We start from the raw sequence: 18,338 nt of genomic DNA, 5'->3' as shown, positions 1-18,338 counted from the left end.
GAAGTTATGAAGATTTCATCAGACAGCAGTATTATAATACAGCGTTAGTGCTGGCAGTGTGTTTGACAGCATCACAGCACTGGAATGTCAGCACAGCCAGTCTGATGTGGTCTGTGGACCTGTGTGCACCTGCAGAATTCCACCTCTGATTCACCCTCTGATGGCAGTCTCGCCATCAATAACGCATTTAGGAATTCCCATTTAAGATATGTACAGCAGTGTGTCTGCAGATAACTGAAGTGCAGTTTATTTATTTATTTATTTTTTACAGGGGTTCTCAAACTCTTTCATGTCAGGACTCCAAAACATCCAGTTTAGACTGCAGACCCTCATTCGATAAAAGATTTCCCATTCAACCCACATCTAAGATCCAGTGTTTGTCATGTGCCATGGAGGGCCTAGAGTATGCAGGTTTTCATGCAGGTGAGTTCATTGAATAATCAATGAAATCGCCTGTTGTTTGTTTGGAATGAACATCTGCAGACTCCAGTTTCTGTGACACATGGTTTGACGCTCTGGTGTACAGTGGTGTAATAACAGTGGGAAGAGTCAGTCTGATCAAAACATCCCTTTTAATGCATTCCCTATCTGATGGGAAACAAATGAAATCCCTATGAAAACAAATAGCACCTTGTATTGCTTTGCGCACCGTGTGATAACCTGTGTAAGCACGTCAGAGATCCCAGGCAGGGATGGAAGTAACGTCATTACATTTACTCATGTTACTGTAATACAGTAGCTCATTTGTTGTACTTGTGCTTTTTGAGTACATTTTTAAGTAAGTAATTTCACTTTTACTTCAGTACATTTTTGCTGAAGTGCTTGTAGATTTTAAATCACATCCACAGATTTTGCCAGCTCTCTGTAAGCATCAGAAGCTGACCCAACATAAACTGGAACCTTTTACAGTAAACAGTCAGTCAGCAGAGATGATTTGGCTTTACTGTGTTGGTGCGCTTTATTGTCATTTCCAACTGTCAAGTTAAATAAATATTCAATGTTTGTGTGTTTGCCCTTTTAGATCTACCTTCTAATAATGTCACTGTTTCTAAAGTATTTCAATAACTTTTACTCTGAGCACATTTTAAATGAGCTTCTTTATACTTCTATTTGGAGTAGGCTTTTACAGAAGTAAAAAAATCAGCAAAGGAGCAATACCTCTACCGGAGAAGCAATTTGTAGCACTCCACCGCTGGCCCCAGGTACTGCAAATGCAAAAAAAAAGCCACTAAATCAACAGTAGATAGTTTGAATAAAACATACAATCCATTTTCAACAATTTATAGCCTAGTCATGTTTTATTGAATTATTGTGCAACTTATTCCCATCATTCCAGATGTTTTATCACAGCCAATGGAATCAGGAGAACTCCCCCCGCAGCAATACCACTAAAGCGGTGGTATATGTACTATGCTTTAATGTTTGGTGCTTATTGATCCCTATGGAGAAAATCTCAGGCCCCCCCTTCAGAGCGGGTTGGGGATGGGGGTCGGGGTCTGGGGGTCCACCACCCAGCATCGCCCCTGGAGGCTGCAGGGGGTTTGCTCCAGGACACCGGAGCGGAGCGGGTGCCTTGAACCCTGGTTCTCCCGTTGTTGGGTGGTTTCCCCTCATCAGCCGGTTATTATTATCTGTGTGTGTCTATGTGGCTTTTCTCATAAACGCTTGAGTAATAAATGTTACCCAAAAAAAAAATGATTCAGAGCAGAAGTAAGTGCACGCCGCTGACTCGTGTGACACAGCCCGCTGATTTACATTATTTGTGTTTTCCTCCCGACAGGCGCGCGGTGCTCGTCAGCGCGCTGCCTGCTGGCTGCCAAGAACATAGCCTACTTGAGGGAGGCTGGCGAGCGCAGTGGAGGAGTGAGGAGAATGAGTAATTTTTTTTTTCGCTTCTAAAGGGGGTCTCCTTCTCTATATAAGGCACTCTTAAGGCGCTCACAAGTTACAAAGTTCCTATGCGCCTCAGGAACCACCGCCAAGCAGCAAAACCAGCTCAGCAGCAGCCAGAGCCGCTCACAAGGGAATATACCTCCGCAGAGGAACGCTTGCTCCCCGAAATACCCCAGCAGCTGGACACTTGCAGGGCACAGTCACAGGTAAGAAAGATAAGACATAATAACAATTTTCCACTTGTACCCATACGGTTGTATTTTATTGTGTAGAAATGGGAATATAAGGTGTTTTTATCTATGCATGTATCTATCTATCTATCTATCTATCATGCACATCACACCTTTTGGGAAAGACAATAATGAGGCTAAACCTGCCTTCTTTTATTTACAAGCATGTGCTCAATTATGATATGAATATTTCAAAAACTTTATACGGGTTACAGACATTAGCTGGCAATGTAAAAGAGTTATTATTGAGGAAAAGTCTGGGTTACCATAATGGAAAATATACACATAGACTAATAAGCTATCAGCCAAGCAGGTAAGTATTTCTGTTATTTTTACATGCTGAATTGTAATTATACTGTATGTGCATATTTATGTGGGTATATTTAAAAAAAAAAAAAAAAAAAATACACATTTGAGGGTGTTTGGGGCAAAATCTTTTCAGATTGGGATCCCTGGGTTAATGACAGTGCTTTAAAGAGCTCATAAGCTTGAAATAGTTTGCAAACCTTGATGATGAAGTGTGTGTGTATAAATGCTAAAACCAGAGAACATATTTTGTGACAGGAGTTGTGTTTACATACCACCTCCTGCTGTGGGACTACTGCAGGTCAGTCCCCCTTTAGCCGCCCAATCAGATCAGAGTCCACCAGTGGCTACAGGGATTCTGTTCTCACAGGCAGGCCGATATGTGCATGTGCATATGCATGTGCGTCTCCGCGCCTTGTGCTCCGTCTGTCACTCGGGTATAAAATTCGTGAGAGCAATGAGAAGGGCCCAGGCTGAAAAGCTGGTAGAGGTTCAGTGTGAAAAGGGGCAGAGGGAGCAGGGTGTGGTGCCTCAGCTGCCGGCTGGCTCGCGGTGCCCAGAGCTGGCACGGCGTGTTGACACAGAGCCGGAGCCAGACCTCAAGCCGCCTTTTCAGCCAGGGGGAAAGAGGTGAAAGCATTCAAGGATAGAGCGAGCAGTCTCTCTGACTTGAGTTTTTCTCTCTTCTGATCTCACTGACTTATCTTTCAGTCTCTGCTCTTATTAACTTTGATGATGATGATTTTTATGAGTAAGGTCATATTTTATTGATTTCTGCTCGGTAGAGAGATTCCCATTTTGCTTAATTGCCCCACCCTCTATAGGCTGGTCTATTCCCAGTTCCCTTGGCTGCAGTAGGACAGCAGTGTCTTGCTTAAAGACACTTCAGCAGGGTGAACAGTAGCTGACACGAGGGCGTGAACACACATCCTCCTCACAGCCCTCCACCCTTGCTGCCGAATTTGCTTTGAACATAATCAGATATGTTGATGTGTATATAGATACAGCTGAAGATGAAGGTGAGGACCAGAAAAAGACAAAGTATTTCACAGTATATCTTGACTAAGGTGCAACAAGTCCCAAGCAAAGTCATTGCTGCATTTAAAGGCATACAGAATGCATTAATGAAGTGTCTTTTTCTTTGCGAGCCAGAAGCTATAGTCATTAATAATGTCAGACATTAATTAATTATTCTCTGGGATCCTCATGGTCCCACAGAAACAGCTCTGTTGTTACTAAGCAGAAAGGGCTTTTACTAAAGTGATGACAACCAGAGGCTAAAGAGTGACTTCCAAAATCCATTGAGACCAAGTTTAATGTTTAGATATGGACTAAAACATGGTGCTGCCATTGATTTCACTGTGATGTTGACTGGCAGGGCTGTGAAGCTAATCTCATTTGAGTTCAAATTAGATAATGGCTCATTAAAGGTTGCACAGTCTTGTTATGTATGTTATGATAATGGCATGCTGTTAGATTTATTGTATTCTCTTTATCTGTAGAAAATACTTTACAGTGGGCTTCTATGTGGTGCCTGCAGAGAATACACTTGTTATGATTCTCACTCCCAGTAATACAGATGAGAGAGGCAGGTGACAGCCAGTGATGGAAAGTTTTGCTATTGTTTTTCATATCTGTGCACACAGATTGTGCACTAAAATCGAGTATGAGTCTGTCTGTGTGTTGAGAAAATGCTTCCTATATTTTAACTGTGTGGCTTTTTTGGCCATGTGTGCACGAATCTGCGCTCTGCCTTGTTGGCCCACACAGATTGGGAAAACTCCTAGGCTCACTGACTGTTTTCTCACTGCAGGTTGTTTCAGGAGCAGCATTCACACTCCTGTCAACAACATTCTGAGGAGAAAATTCCTACCCAGAGATCCAGACAGCCAACGTGTTGGGATGGTCGCCGCTGCCATGTCCTGGCTCTCTGTCCTCTCTCTCTCCCTGTCCCTGTTGCTGCTGGGTGCCAGAGACTCAGCTGCCCTCTTCCTGCCAGACTCCGAGGAGCTCAGGCAGCTTCTCAGCCGCTACGAGAGGGAGGCGGGTCAGAACAGCAACGAAACAGCCGGCAACACAATAGCCGGCAGCAGGACCCGTCGAGCCATCCGTTGGTCGGACCGCGAGGAGATCATCCAGCTGCACAATAAACTGAGGGGAGAAGTCTACCCCACCTCCTCCAACATGGAGTACATGGTGAGACATGCCCCTCAACCCCTGTTACCTTAGCAGCTGGCTATCATCCAGAGTGGACAGTGATAATTAGGATGCATCAGCATTAGTCTTCTGCCACACCTCACTTAATGCTCATTGCTCATTTTAATGTGTCAGCAACACCGAGCCATTAAAATGAGGTTATTGAGGTTAGTATTCTACCTAAATGAGGGTTGTGGCTCTAATAAAACAGCCCTTTCTCTCTGCTGGAAACATGATCTCATGATGGTGAGCTGTTGCCAACCTGCTGTGCTGCTCTTTTAAAAGGAGGATATTAACGCTGACTCTGTCCTACCTGCAAACGGCACAACACTGGGGAAGAGAGCAGGGGAGGGAGCGAGGAGGGAGTTGGGTCAGAGGAGGACAGAAAGAATAAGGCTGGAGAAGGAAAATTATAGGGCTACGTGGCACGTTAATGGGTAAAGTAGGGAAGGGATTATCGTAGAGACACAGATGGGCATTGAAAACCACCTGGTAAAAAAAAAAAAAAAAAGAAAAAAAAGAAGAGGTGCAGTGGTGGCCTGCGTCTCTGCAGTTGTCAGACTTGGGGAGGAAACTGTCTGAAGTTTTGCTCTGCCTTGTGCTTTTTCAAATAGGGAGCGAACTGTGTGTGTGTGTGTGTGTGTGTGTGTGTTAGAGGTTGCAGCGGTGTCTGCGTGCATGTTTGTGACCACCAAAGAGCTGGAAATTTACTGAGGAGATGCTCTTTGACGTACTATGCTTTATGGAATCCTCCCTCCATAGCGCCCCCCTCCTTTTTTTTTTTTTTTTTAATCCCCACGTGTTGAGAGTCAGGTGTCATCTCCTCTTTCCACCTTCCTCTTCACCACTGTAAAGAAACCCACTCAGGAAATGTGGATAATTCAGCTGTGATTGCTGGAGATTTGTAGTGGACCAGGGCCAGGCGCCAGCTGCTCCACTCAAATGTCGCCGTCTGAAGTTAATGTTGCACTTGTATCCAGCTCAGTTTCAGCTGCTTGGGAAGGAAGCGCAAGGGGCAGAGGCCTTGAACAGACTGTGGTTAGGTAGCTACTGATTCTGAACAAGTTGTGGATTATAAAACTGCATATGGCTGTGGATAATATCAAAACAATGGCAGGTGAATGCTGCGGTGTCATACCAGTGATTTTGCATGTTTAGCATAATGTCTACAAAATTCATGTGTCTGCTAATCTTTTCCCAAAGCAAGCAGTTGTATTTTAGATCCTCAATACTTTTATCCAGCCATTGTTTCCATTTATTCCACTGAAAATGAAAAAAACTTGCAGAGACTTCAAACCTTCTTCACACCAGTATTTCATCACAGTGATAAAATTGTCCACATTAGTTTTCCTGACAATGTGTTGTTTGTATGTGTCCAGATATGGGATGAGGAGTTGGAGCTGTCGGCCACCCAGTGGGCAGAGCAGTGTCAGTGGGACCATGGACCTCAGGATCTGCTCATGTCCATTGGACAGAACCTGGCAGTCCACTGGGGCAGGTGAGGACACACAGTTATTACCAAGTCACATGTGAGCTGCATGCGGTGGGCGGTTCTAGTCTGTGCGAGCCTATCAGAACTGGTATGCATGTGAAAAAGTGTGTTTGTATGTGTATTTGTGTGTATGTGTATGTGTGAGATGGGATGATATGATAATTCAAACAACAATAACTGTGACCAAAATTATCGTGGTGTTGTTAAAATGTGCTGAAATCATTACTAATATACACTGACACCATTTTGCAATGTTTTTTGAATTGAATTGAATTGAAAATAAAACATAATGCATAAAGCATGAATACAGTATGAAGTGCATTGTGGGTGATAAATGCTGTGGCCATGATCCCTGGGCACACGGCAGATCAAAGAAATCAGCAGCAAAAAAGAATTTTCATCAATAAGTAAAACATATTGTTTATTAATTATTTTGCAATTGTAAACACCAGTGGGTTTTCCAAACGTCCCTGTCTTGGTCTTTCCTAGTAACTGTTGATGCACTTTGCTGTGATTGGCTGCTGAGAGAGCCTCAGCATTGCACAGCCGCTCTGGTGTCGGAGCAGGGCACCGGTGCAAAAGACGCCACGATTTGCGACCGTATTTTGAAAAGCAAGACAGCGCATAAAGTCACTTGCCTCTATCATGATTGCAAAAGGAAAGTACCCCTCAACACCCTGTATTCTTCTTCATCTGTTTACTCTGCTAACGTTACACAGCAACAAGTGCTCTCTTACTCGGTGAGTGAAAAATTAAACCTCTGCTGGGTTAATGAAGTCACGAGTAAGACTGTGGATGTTGTAGTGGACGAGCCGTTGAAAGAGCCATTTAAGAATTAGTATGTGCCAGAAAAAAAATAAAGTTCATCTGAGTTCAAGACGGATGCTTTGGCGCCTCATCGTGGCGAAAATAAAAACTGTCAGTTTATCTTTTGACGACTTTGACAGTGCAGTAGAAATTATTCTTAAAATATCAATGATTTTGTCCCAGTATTTCGATTCTTCAAAATTGAAAAATATTCCCAGCCCTAGTTCCATTTGTGGTGTGTGTGTGTGTGTGTGTGTGTACGTGTGGTGGAGTGGATACTGGACACCGCTGTGTGACTGGAGGACGCGGTGCATGACAGCGTGCAGCTACCTCAGCAGGTGCCCTTCCAGGAATCTGCCCTCATTCTCACAGCCTCATTACTCCCTCCCTCTCTCCCTCTCTGTTCTCGAGCCAGCGGCCCTGACATGGAGTCTGTTTTTTTTTTTTTTTTTCCCCCTCACTCTTCCCTCCACCATCCATTTATAAGCTCAGCACTTTGCAATACCGTAAAAAGAGATGTTTATAATAAGGGCTAGAATTGATTTGTCGGGTTGTGGAGCCATGTTTAGGTCTGCTGTGTGTCTTTTTTTTTTTCAGCCTGATTTGATTTCCCCCTGTTATGGAGGGGAACAGGCTGCCGTTTTGTGTGCCAGGTCAAAAGCAGACTTATCATTTGAGGCCTGAGGGAAGGGGAGGAGCAGGGAGGCTTGTGCAGCGCGTCTTAAGTCCAGCCAAAGCACCTGGCAGCTCCCTCATATATTTCCCTTTTGCCCCTAGTACCTGGATGGCCTGAGACTGAGTCTACTGTTTGTCTGTGTGTGTGTGTGTGTGTGTGTGTGTGTGTGTGCACCCCACAGATACCGCTCCCCTGCCTACCATGTCCAGGCTTGGTATGATGAGGTGAAAGACTACACCTATCCCTATGCTCATGAGTGCAACCCCTGGTGTCCAGACCGCTGCTCAGGGCCCATGTGCACCCATTATACCCAGGTGAGACCAAACTAGAGAAGGAGGTCAGGGGAAAATAAGGCGGAGTGGAAGTTTTACAATGAGAAAACAGGTCAAAGCGCCGCTTGTGATCGACTCATGAGCTAACCAGTTATCTCACTGTCTGTCGGTGAAAGGAAAGAGTGAGTCTGGCCCTCCATGTGGATCTTATTTGAACCTGACTTGTATTTTTCAAGCTCGCTTTGAACCAAACGGCTTCTGCCATATTTATAATGGAGTATATGTGCAGTATCAGGTCATGTGTTTTCTCTTCACCTGTAATACAGAGCACACGCACAGGTACCGCTCAGTACCATTTGAAAGCAACATGTGCAGTGCAGCCGATGATATCATGAGGCAGTGAGCAGACGCTGGATTGGGCTGCGTTAGGTTAAAAAATGACAAGCGCTGAAGGAGACAAAGTGAAAACAAAGATGACAAGCGAGAGATGGACAGAGCAGGATAAACAGAGTGAGAGGAGAGTAATGGAAACAGAAGGACGGGAGGAACAGCGAGGGGAGTAGAGGAACGGCGGGGGAAATGGAGAAACACGTCAAGAAGAAATAGGGACAGATTGGAAGAACTGGCCTCTTCCTCCCGTAGACTTTACTTGGAGCTGGGATGAGTTTATGAAAACAACTCAACTCCTCCCTCTGCCTTCACCCTGAAACTTGATCACTGGCATCTGGTAGTCATTTCCAGATACACCAGACATCTCGCTGTTTGACCTGGATTCCTTTGAAGATGCTGCAAAGACGGGGACAGTGCCAAAGCCAAGCATCATCACCTTGTTTCTGTCTTTCATTTCCTGGAAATCCTAATCTATCTGTGGTGCAGGCAGTCATACTCCATTAACTACCTTACAGGGATAGGCAAGACCTCTTGGAGCGAGAGATTACATTGAGCTTTACTACCAGCCCTTCGACACACACCAGAGTACTGCCCGTGCTGACTCATTGCTTCCAGTGGCCTCTCACTGTCCCAGGAAAGGGTTGAACATTCCTGAGAGGGGAGAAAATGAATGTTTGAGAGTCGGGAGAGAAAATTGAGGGGGAGTTTTGGAACACAGTGTTGTATTCAGCATTTAATCGCACATCATTCATTTGTATCATCACTGGAGCAACTTTCCATTTAATAAGGCGTTTTATTTGAATGAGGACGCGGCCAAGCTTACTTTGACATGCCTTTCTGTGATCTAAGAGCTTAAAAACTGCCGGGTTTTTTTGCGACTTGCACGTGTAAATGGAAGATGACAGTGATCATTATGGTGCCACAAAAAGCAAACTGCGTCCACACATGGTTTACATCTCGGACTCGGGCGGAATGAAAGACCAGACACCACCAGAAGCCTCTGTGGCCTCATTAATCTGACTGCCATTCCAGTTTAGGAGATGTTTCCTCTGGAAAGACTGATAGATCTTTAGGGGCTGGAAGAGGTGAGGCAAGAGGACGAGGGTTAAAGGGTCTATAGTTTATGGTGCTTCCTGTTCGTGTCTGTCTGCGAGCTTTTCTCACAGCTATGCAGAACCGCCCCATTCAGCAATATTTTTTATGCTAACACTGGACATTTCTGAAATTTTCCCTTTTACAGATGGTCTGGGCGACCACTAACCGCGTGGGCTGTGCCGTGCACGTGTGTCCAAGGATGAATGTGTGGGGGGACGTATGGGAGAATGCCATTTACCTCGTGTGCAACTATTCCCCAAAGTAAGATCGATATTCCCTCCCACATTCCACCGTTCATCGCACATTTCTGCTCTCTTGATTGTTGTTTACATTCTCGCAGTATTGACATATGCCACAGTGTGTGTGTGTACCTAATAAAGCTGTAGTGGAGATATGTGATTTTTGCCTGTCCAGTGTTCCCGCTCAAGTGTTTATCTAAGAAGTTTGTATGACATATTGGGGCCATTAAAATTCCACAAGAAGTCAGAATAGAAAAATAATGAAGGAAGGGGAAAGAAAAATAAGAGCAGAGCGGGCGCTTGTTTCCCAGACAAGCCCTCAGATTTTAATTGCCGGAGAGACAACTGGGAGTGTTTTTATTAGTTTGTGGGGATAATGGCTATTACGAGTGTTGATCGTATGGAGTGGGGTCTGGGGTAATTGGAAAGCCATGAGCCCTGTGATGCTTGAATGATGATTTATTTCCACCCTGAAACTCTGCAGGGGCAACTGGATCGGTGAGGCGCCCTACCAGCATGGCCACCCTTGCTCCCAGTGCCCTCCAAGCTATGGTGGAGGATGCAGGAATAACCTCTGCTACAAGGGTGAGCAAACGCCTGCACATGTCATTATGAGATATAACAAAGGGTATTTTAATGCGTGTAGCTGATCATATCACATCTCACGTATCACTCCTGTTTCCCCCTCTGTAGACTCTCGGTCAGAGACAGAGGATATGAACGAGGTGGAGAAGCCTCAGGTTCCTCTGCCACCTCGCACTACGACCAAGCCAGCCCCGAAACCCAAGCCCTCCGCCCCGAAGAAGCCGGCGTCCAAGCCCTCCACTCCGAAGCCCGCCACTCCCAGAACCTCTTCCCCCAAGACGCCCAGCAACACCTTCCTTGGTACTGTAGCCACAGGAATGATCAAAAAATAACCCCAAACTTCTTTATTTTTTTACCAGTCTCTGTTCTTTCTTGATGTTTGACACTCCTGCTCTGATTGTCTTACAGCTCAGAACGTTAAGTGTGAGACAAGAGTGCGAGATAAGTGCAGAGGAGCGACCTGCAATAGGTAAGTGTATTTTAACAGATTCTTTATTCGGTTTGTACATCATGTTTTTGTCCATTAAGTCCAGTGTCCACACACACTTCCTGTCCAGTGTCAGCTCATTAACTTGTAGTGGTGGGGATCACTGGGCGACTGGTGATGCAGTCAGGATATTTTACCCATGACAACAATTGTTCTGCAATATGCAGTATGTTATAAGATGATCTGCTTTGATACATCACAATATTTGTAACTGAAGAAGAAAAAAACACCCTGGAAAAGGATAAATAAAGTTTTAATGTGCACATACAGCAACATGAACGTGACAGAACGGTTCCAGTTAAGATACCTAAAACACACCTCATAGTACTCAAATATGCATCTGTGCAAATTAAGTTGAAGACTCCAATATCACTATTTGGCATAGGTCGATTGATGAAGTATCACAAGAGGAGGTATCACGATATATTGCATTATCAATATATTGTTCCACCATCACTCATGCCTCCAACTCTTTCTCCAACTCTGCAGATATAACTGCCCTGCTAACTGCCTGAATAAGAAAGGGAAGGTGTGGGGAACTCTGTTTTACGATGTGGTGAGTGTCTAATGCGAATCAAACATCATACACCATACATTTTTTTAATAAATACACTTCTATAAGTTTGATTATTTTTTTCAGCAATCAAGTATTTGCCGTGCTGCAATCCATTTTGGTGTGATTGATAACAACGGAGGTTTGGTCGACATCACAAGGATGGACAAGTTCCCATTCTTTGTCAAATCCACGAAAAATGGCGTTGAAGCTTTCAGGTAGATCTCACATCATTCATGTTTTGACATCATTCATGGTCTGTGTAAATGTTTGTTTTTCCTGAAACCCACCGGGGTCCTGATTATTCATTATTGTGATATCTTTTACAGTAAATTTAAAGCAAGCAATGCATTTGTGGTCGCCAAAGTGGAAGGTAAGTGAAGCAGTTTGCCCAAAACGAAGCAGTGCGCGGACATTTCATCTGTATTTGGATTCATCTTCATAGCCTTCCTTCAAAATTGATTGTTTCTCTCCTTTGTGGCAGAAATGTCTATTGACTGCTATACCACAGTGGCTGAAATCTGCCCTTTCAAAAAACCAAACAGCAACTGTCCAAGGTACCATTTCCCATCCACCATGCAGTCATTCTCCAAAGCATGTCATAATTAGCCAAGTAGCTTTGCTTTGTAAAATTGTCATATTAGTGGTAGATTCCTTTCTAAAGCATTTTCACTGCTGTAAAACCACATGATCCACAATTCTTGCAAGTCAGCAGATAGTAAAAGAAAACAGCCATGAAACACATAATTAATATTACCATTAATATGACCTAATTATTACTGCAAATTCATACCTATGTTCAATTTTTTTTCTGCAGAGTCTCCTGTCCAGCCAATTGCAAGAATCAGCCTTCTTACTGGGCTCCTGTGATTGGGAACAGTGTCTACACAGATGTAAGCCCTTGCTGTCTCTCTCTCTCTAAATATGTTGAGAATGAACCTTTGTGTGGCGCTGATCACTGAGCACAACTCCTGTGGTCAGAGGTTATCTTGATAGAGACAGTCCACTTCTCGGACAGAAACACCTCAGTGTATCAGCTTTCCAGTGAGTGATGTCTGGATCTGACGTGATATATGTTGGGGATTAGTGTGGCCTGTGCCCTGTGGGAGTCTTAAAAGACCGTTTGGGCTTTGAGATGGGAGCCAGCCACAGCTAGCCTTGAACTACAATGTGAACATGGCTTATGGAGAATGGAAGTAATGACGCAGCCCTGTCTCATGGTGGTTCATGGAATAGTCGTGAAATTTAAATGAACACGGATTTTCCCTTTCCTGCGTAATTTGTTTCCATAAGCATGATTTTTCCTTTAGCCCGCAAACCTACTTGGTTAAAGTTAGAAAGAGGTAATGGTTAAGTTTAGGAAAAAATAATGGTTAAGGTTAGGAAAAGGAACGTAATGGTTAAGGTTAGGAAAAGGTCATGGTTAACATTATAAAACATTAACTCTATGTAACAGGAAATGAAGAGTGGACTTGAGAATCAAACTCTGATCTCATCTGATCATGCTCATTGATCCATCTGCCACAAAACATACTGCCAAGTGAAATATGTTCATTTGAAACTTGCACTGTCACAAAAAAATCTATACATTACATTTCGTCGCTATATAACAAAGTTCCATGAGACCAGGCTAAACAAACCCATGGTTTGCGGTGTGTCCTCCTGTACTGGACTGACCGCTCACAGCTGCTCCCCTCCTCCCTGTCTTCAGACCAGGGTGCCTGTGACCCAGAGCTTGAGGAGACAGAGGGAGGATTTCAAGATGACTGGTGTTTGCATCATTTCTCCAGTGTCTCCTATGCTGCGTTCAAAATGGATTAGTCAATTTAAAGTATCTTCCAGACTAGGGATGTTATAACACCGGACTTTTGTTAGCGGATACCACTATGAGTGAATTTCCGCAGTTCTCGGAATTCTATCAAACAAAATTAATGGCAGTAGTTGGGTTTCTTGTTAAAAAGAACACCTTGCCTGTGCCACTTTAACATGAACAGAAACCTACATGTTTAAAATCTTTGAATTAATCAGGATGTCGGGCTATTATGTGCTTTGCTAGTTGCATTTCCTCCTGTTGTGTGTCTGTCATCCTTGGCGTATTGATTCATTGATTAACAATGATGTCACTATCATCTGCCTCAAAGGCAAAGTATTTCCAGACGTGGCTTTTCCACTTCTCTTGTCAGTGAATTTTAGTGCAGGCTGGGCAGCTGTTACACCAACCAGTCTTGTGCTGGCAGCTCCCCAATTTCATCCAAATTTTGTGTCAAAGTTTTGATATCAATTCTTGTAACATCCCTACTCCAGCTGCATGTGTATTTACTTGGACTAGCTGCGGTCTGTTTGGAGCTGCCAAATGGCACGGTCACACGAGGCTGACCTTTAACGGGGTTTTACCATGGGTGAAACTGCTCACAGTAGATGTCCATCTGGCTACAGATCTGAGTTTCCCGGATATCTCCAGCAAGTCCGTCATGAGCCTCAGCACTTACGTATTCACAGTCTCCATTTTTGTCAAGCAGCAATTTGACTCATAGGAAATGTGCGGCAATTTCAGGCTCGCAGATGTTCTACTACAACTTTGTGGAAGTTGGATGTTGGTCAGACAGCAAAGATAAGCAGTCTGGATAACGTTGTTGGTTGGGTGGTGGAGTGCATGGGCAGTGTGATCTGTGTTTAGACTAGAAAAATGAATGATGCTGCTCCAGACTGTTGATAAGAGCTTATAGTCTGTTGTGCTGGAGCCAGGCTTCTGGCTGAGACTGTGGAACAACTGCTTGTCTGTGTGTGTGTGTGTGTGTGTATTTGCAGTACATTTTGTACTGTACTTGATAGTAGAAGTATTACAAATACAAGTTAAATGTAATACAGGAAATGTTTGCCATATTTTGATAGTGTTCCTCATCTCCCACTTTGGTGCCCCCTCTCTCACAGAACTCCAGTATTTGCAGAGCAGCCATCCATGCAGGGGTGATCAAAGCTGATGGGGGCTTTGTTGACGTTCTTGCCCTGGACAAGAAGAAGAATTATGTTGGAGTCCTGAAAAATGGCATCCAGTCTGAAAGGTACCACTCAAAATCCATTTTAAAACCTATGCTTTTTATTATTGGTTGTACAATTAAAAAAAAAAAATCTACTACTGTGTTGTATTTGCCTTCAAAACATGTACGACAAGTGGACAAAAGATTTTTAAAGATTACTCAGAAAACATTCATTAACTGATGTCTCAAAATGCTCAACTCAGTGATGCAGCTCATGTTAAAATGGTGAAAGTGAAAGGGACAAGGAAACCTAGCATGACTGGGAAAGGCGCTTTGGGTCGCCATGCCCTCACTTGATTTATTTCTCCTATAATACTCCATGTAGTGGGTTCCTGCCATACACACCATGTTTCTCACATCATTCTCATATCTGTGGCCTGGTCTAGTAGTCTCGCTTAGGCAAGGAAGCCCTTGTGGGCAAGGCCATTGGCATGTAGGGTTGTAAGAGTAATGGTGTGGTTTGGTCTGTGGATGGGCCACACATGGGATCTTTGCTTACTTTACCCAGGCATTTCAATGGAGTGTGCAAAGTGCTGAATGGCCAGAATAATCTTGAGTTTGAGCGCTGTGAAATCCAATGCAGAGCTCCCGAGGCCTGCTCTGGGCCTTCGGACTGGAGGTCAGTAGTGACAGTTGAGGGAGAGCTCTTTGGCATATGCCAGCATCAAGTGGAAGTAGCAGGGTGGGCAGTTTGGACTGGCCTCGATACTGGGGAAGTAATCACAGCCTATCCAATTACTCGAGGATGGAAATGCTGTCAGCCACTTAGTCATTGTTTCCCTATTTAGATAATTATCTGTGATCTGATACCAATAGGACAGGCCTATCATGATTACTGATCATGGCACAGCTTCAAGGTCTCTCCACTAATGAACTAATAACATAAGTCATCAAATTTAACACGAAAGTAAGTAGTGGTTGCTGGAAAGGTCAGAGACAGCAATAAGGCAACAATGAGCCAGTGTTTGAGTCATGCTTCTCAATATACCCAGTCCTCCTTCCCTGCTGTGGGGCCTGTAGGCAGGCTACACCCTTAATGTGCCACTTCATGGTTGCTTTTGTGCAAAGTTCTTGTGAACACTGTGCAACACAAGAAAGATGAGATGAAATGACAGAGAAGACGTAACTGTACAAAAGAAAGATGTTACTTCATTTAACTGTGGTAGGGCTGGACAAAATTAAATATCACAATATTTTGGACCGAAGACCTCCATATCAATATAAGGATTTTTGATAAGTACTCATATGGTGATCAAGCAAGTAGAGGCAAATATTGGAATGGCTAGACCAATCAGAAAACTGCATCCATTAACGCAGCCTTATGTCAACACTTAAGTCATATCACGATATCCAAAATAAGATATCTAATTCGATATCACAATATTGATAGTCAGTATAATTTTTCTGTATTATCTCTCTTGCAGCAAGAGCAACACAGAGGGAGCCTCTTTCCGTGTCTTTGCTGTGAGGGGGTGACACTCCAGCTCACGAGTATGAAGACTAACAGGGTCCCCACATCTCCTCCTGAGGAGCAGGAAGTGCCCACCGGTTGGATACCATGGTTATGCATCAGTTTCTATCTCTGTGCCGTCTGCACCCTGAGGAGCCGCACAGCTTCCCAGAGGACCAATGGACACTTTCTTCCTCTTAGTTAATGAACGGTCGCTATCCAGTAAACGTTGGTGTCCCAACTCATAATGGACTTTCATGTTTCTCTCAGCCTTAACTCCAGATGTGGATATTTTTAGACATACTTTATATGTGAATACAGAATGTTTTGATATATTATGATGCGTTGAACAGCTGGTGCTGCATTTGTGTGTTGCTCGGTTTCAAATTGGACATGTGTTATAGATATCATTATGTTTACATTGATGCTCTTATTACAAAATCAAATTATTGGTCTTAATACACAGGAATGTATACTGATCACACTGTATTTAATCATGTTGTACATAATATATATATTTTGTTTGTTTTTAAAATGGAGTTTCATTTATTAACACTTCTATGTTCTAGTCTAATAATATTGTTTAGTCTTCCTCTGCTTATTTTGCTATTCTATGCTTCTCCCTTCTTAAAGATTTAGACTGTGAAACTAAATCTAAGTCTAAATTGTATTTGTAGAGGATAGCCCATGGTATTTCAGTGCATGAGTAGGGCTGTTTTGCTGGCTGGAAGGGCCCACTGGTAGGAAATAGGGTGGTAAATGGAAGTAAACAGGTGGCAGGCACTATTGCAGGGACAATGATGAGATGTTTTCCCTTAAAACGGCTGGTATTGCTTCCAGCGCCAGATCCATAGTACACTGTGGATTTCAAATTACTGGATGCAGACAGACCTTCAAAGTGGTGGCAGTTGTGGATCTATGCAATGATAATCACCGAAAACAGATGTTGAAAATGATGAGCAGTCATGTCATGTTATAGTTTCCTTTAATTTACTAATTTCTTGCGTCTCTGTGTTTGGTTGTTTGAGATGGAAATAGAAAATTTGTCCCCACCTAAGACAGATGAATGTGTTGAAAGTTTTTTTTTCCTACAGGGAGTAGGTCCTGTTTTGAAGTCCATATGAATGTGACAAGGATTCACATCAGCGAGCTTAAGTTGCAGTTTGCAGTTGCAAAGCGATGCACTTTGGATCAATTCATAACAGTGCATGCAGGAGACCTGTGTTGTCTATCACTATACTGGATTGAGGCACTGTTGCCATTGGTACAGCCCTCCTTTTAATACTTTGCTTGAAGCCATTTTAAATTCTGAACTTTAGTTTGTTATGTTTCTTCAGTATACATTTGTCTTAATGTAATTTTCTGAAACTGCATGTAATATTAGCATGGTTAATATCCGTCTTAACAGCAAATGGTACTGTAAAGTCAGTATTCTGCTGGAGGGTTGGGGTGGTGCAAACATTATATTACCATTATCCAAAAGCAGGCTTGTTACCTTCCATTAAGTGGCCTGTGTTGGTTTCTTTGAGGATACTTTCAGTGCTAACAAAGTGTTTTCAGTGTCGAGACATGTCCACCAAAATGTGACAAATGTCTGGCCAAGAAAAATAACAGACTAAAATCTATCCCTTTAAGCAAACTTCTTCTTTATCTCTTTTTATGCTACCTCAATCCTATCGCTATGCTAGTTATGTAGGTCTGTTCTGTATGGAACTTCGTAAGGGAGATGCTAGAGGTTTAATTTGTACAGTTATGGAAACTGTAAATACTATATATTTCTGAATCTTCCTTTATGTCGAGATTATAATTAAAAATGTGTTCATTTGTTGTGTCATGTTGTTTTTATACAGGCAAAGGATGGTTTTACTATGTTTTTCACAATTTGAAAATAAAGTATGAATTACAAATTTAAAAACGTGTTCATATTTCATTTTGTGTGCAATGAGTACATCTTCAGTGAAAGTGATGTTACTGTTAAACAGAATATTTGCATCCTCTGCTTCTATGTGGGCCATGATAGTGACTTTCTTTTACTATATATACTGTAACTATTCATATCAACTCAGTTACAACTGAACAAGACCATAACATTAACTACATTTTCAGTGTAACTTGTATCTGTTCATTTGGTATCCTGAAGTAAGCGGACTAAAAACTTCTTTGATTGTTTACTCAAGGTAACTGAAAATAGCCTGATGTTATAGTAGTCTAATATAAATATTCTCCCAACCTGGAGTAAGACTACTGGAACATCAAGATGTATGAAGCTGCCACCGTTTTTTTTTAACATGTCTGGTCTGGAATCAAGTCAGAGTTGTGTTTATTGAGCACACTTAATAAGCACAGCACATGGACTGGACCAGCAGTGCAATCCCTGGCAACCCCGCCCACCAGCAGACCGATCACCCAGGAGAACACAACAAATTAGCAAATACAGTATAAGGGCCTGAACTGGCGCAGCATCAAACCACACCATGCAAACAGGCCCACCAGTTTACCACTACAAATCAAGAATCCCTGAAAGGCAGGCAAGCAAAAGGTGATTGCTAATACACAGTCCTGGGAAAAGGCAGGCAACTACAGTATTCCCGCTGCAGAGGCTACTAACATGGGCACACTGCTGCTGAAC

The 18,338-nt window shown here is 43.1% G+C and overlaps 1 protein-coding gene across 1 annotated transcript; it reads left to right on the top strand.

Moving 5' to 3' along the window:
* The first annotated feature begins 1,824 nt into the window (after nucleotides 1-1,824).
* On the top strand, nucleotides 1,825-17,564 carry crispld2 (cysteine-rich secretory protein LCCL domain containing 2). Its single transcript, XM_030079239.1, has 15 exons — nucleotides 1,825-2,099; nucleotides 4,243-4,625; nucleotides 6,005-6,123; nucleotides 7,782-7,914; nucleotides 9,503-9,618; nucleotides 10,081-10,181; nucleotides 10,290-10,481; nucleotides 10,590-10,650; nucleotides 11,158-11,224; nucleotides 11,309-11,439; nucleotides 11,551-11,594; nucleotides 11,706-11,778; nucleotides 12,039-12,114; nucleotides 14,153-14,283; nucleotides 15,684-17,564. The coding sequence occupies exons 2-15, from the start codon at nucleotides 4,332-4,334 to the stop codon at nucleotides 15,733-15,735; spliced, it is 1,590 nt and encodes a 529-aa protein (XP_029935099.1). The 5' UTR covers nucleotides 1,825-2,099; nucleotides 4,243-4,331; the 3' UTR covers nucleotides 15,736-17,564.
* Nucleotides 17,565-18,338: the final 774 nt, after the last annotated feature.

The sequence above is a fragment of the Myripristis murdjan genome, chromosome 3 (assembly GCF_902150065.1).
Source record: "Myripristis murdjan chromosome 3, fMyrMur1.1, whole genome shotgun sequence".
Taxonomy (NCBI): Eukaryota; Metazoa; Chordata; class Actinopteri; order Holocentriformes; family Holocentridae; genus Myripristis; species Myripristis murdjan.
The sequence above is the reverse complement of the archived record's forward strand: the minus strand, read 5'-3'. Positions and strand labels throughout refer to the sequence as shown.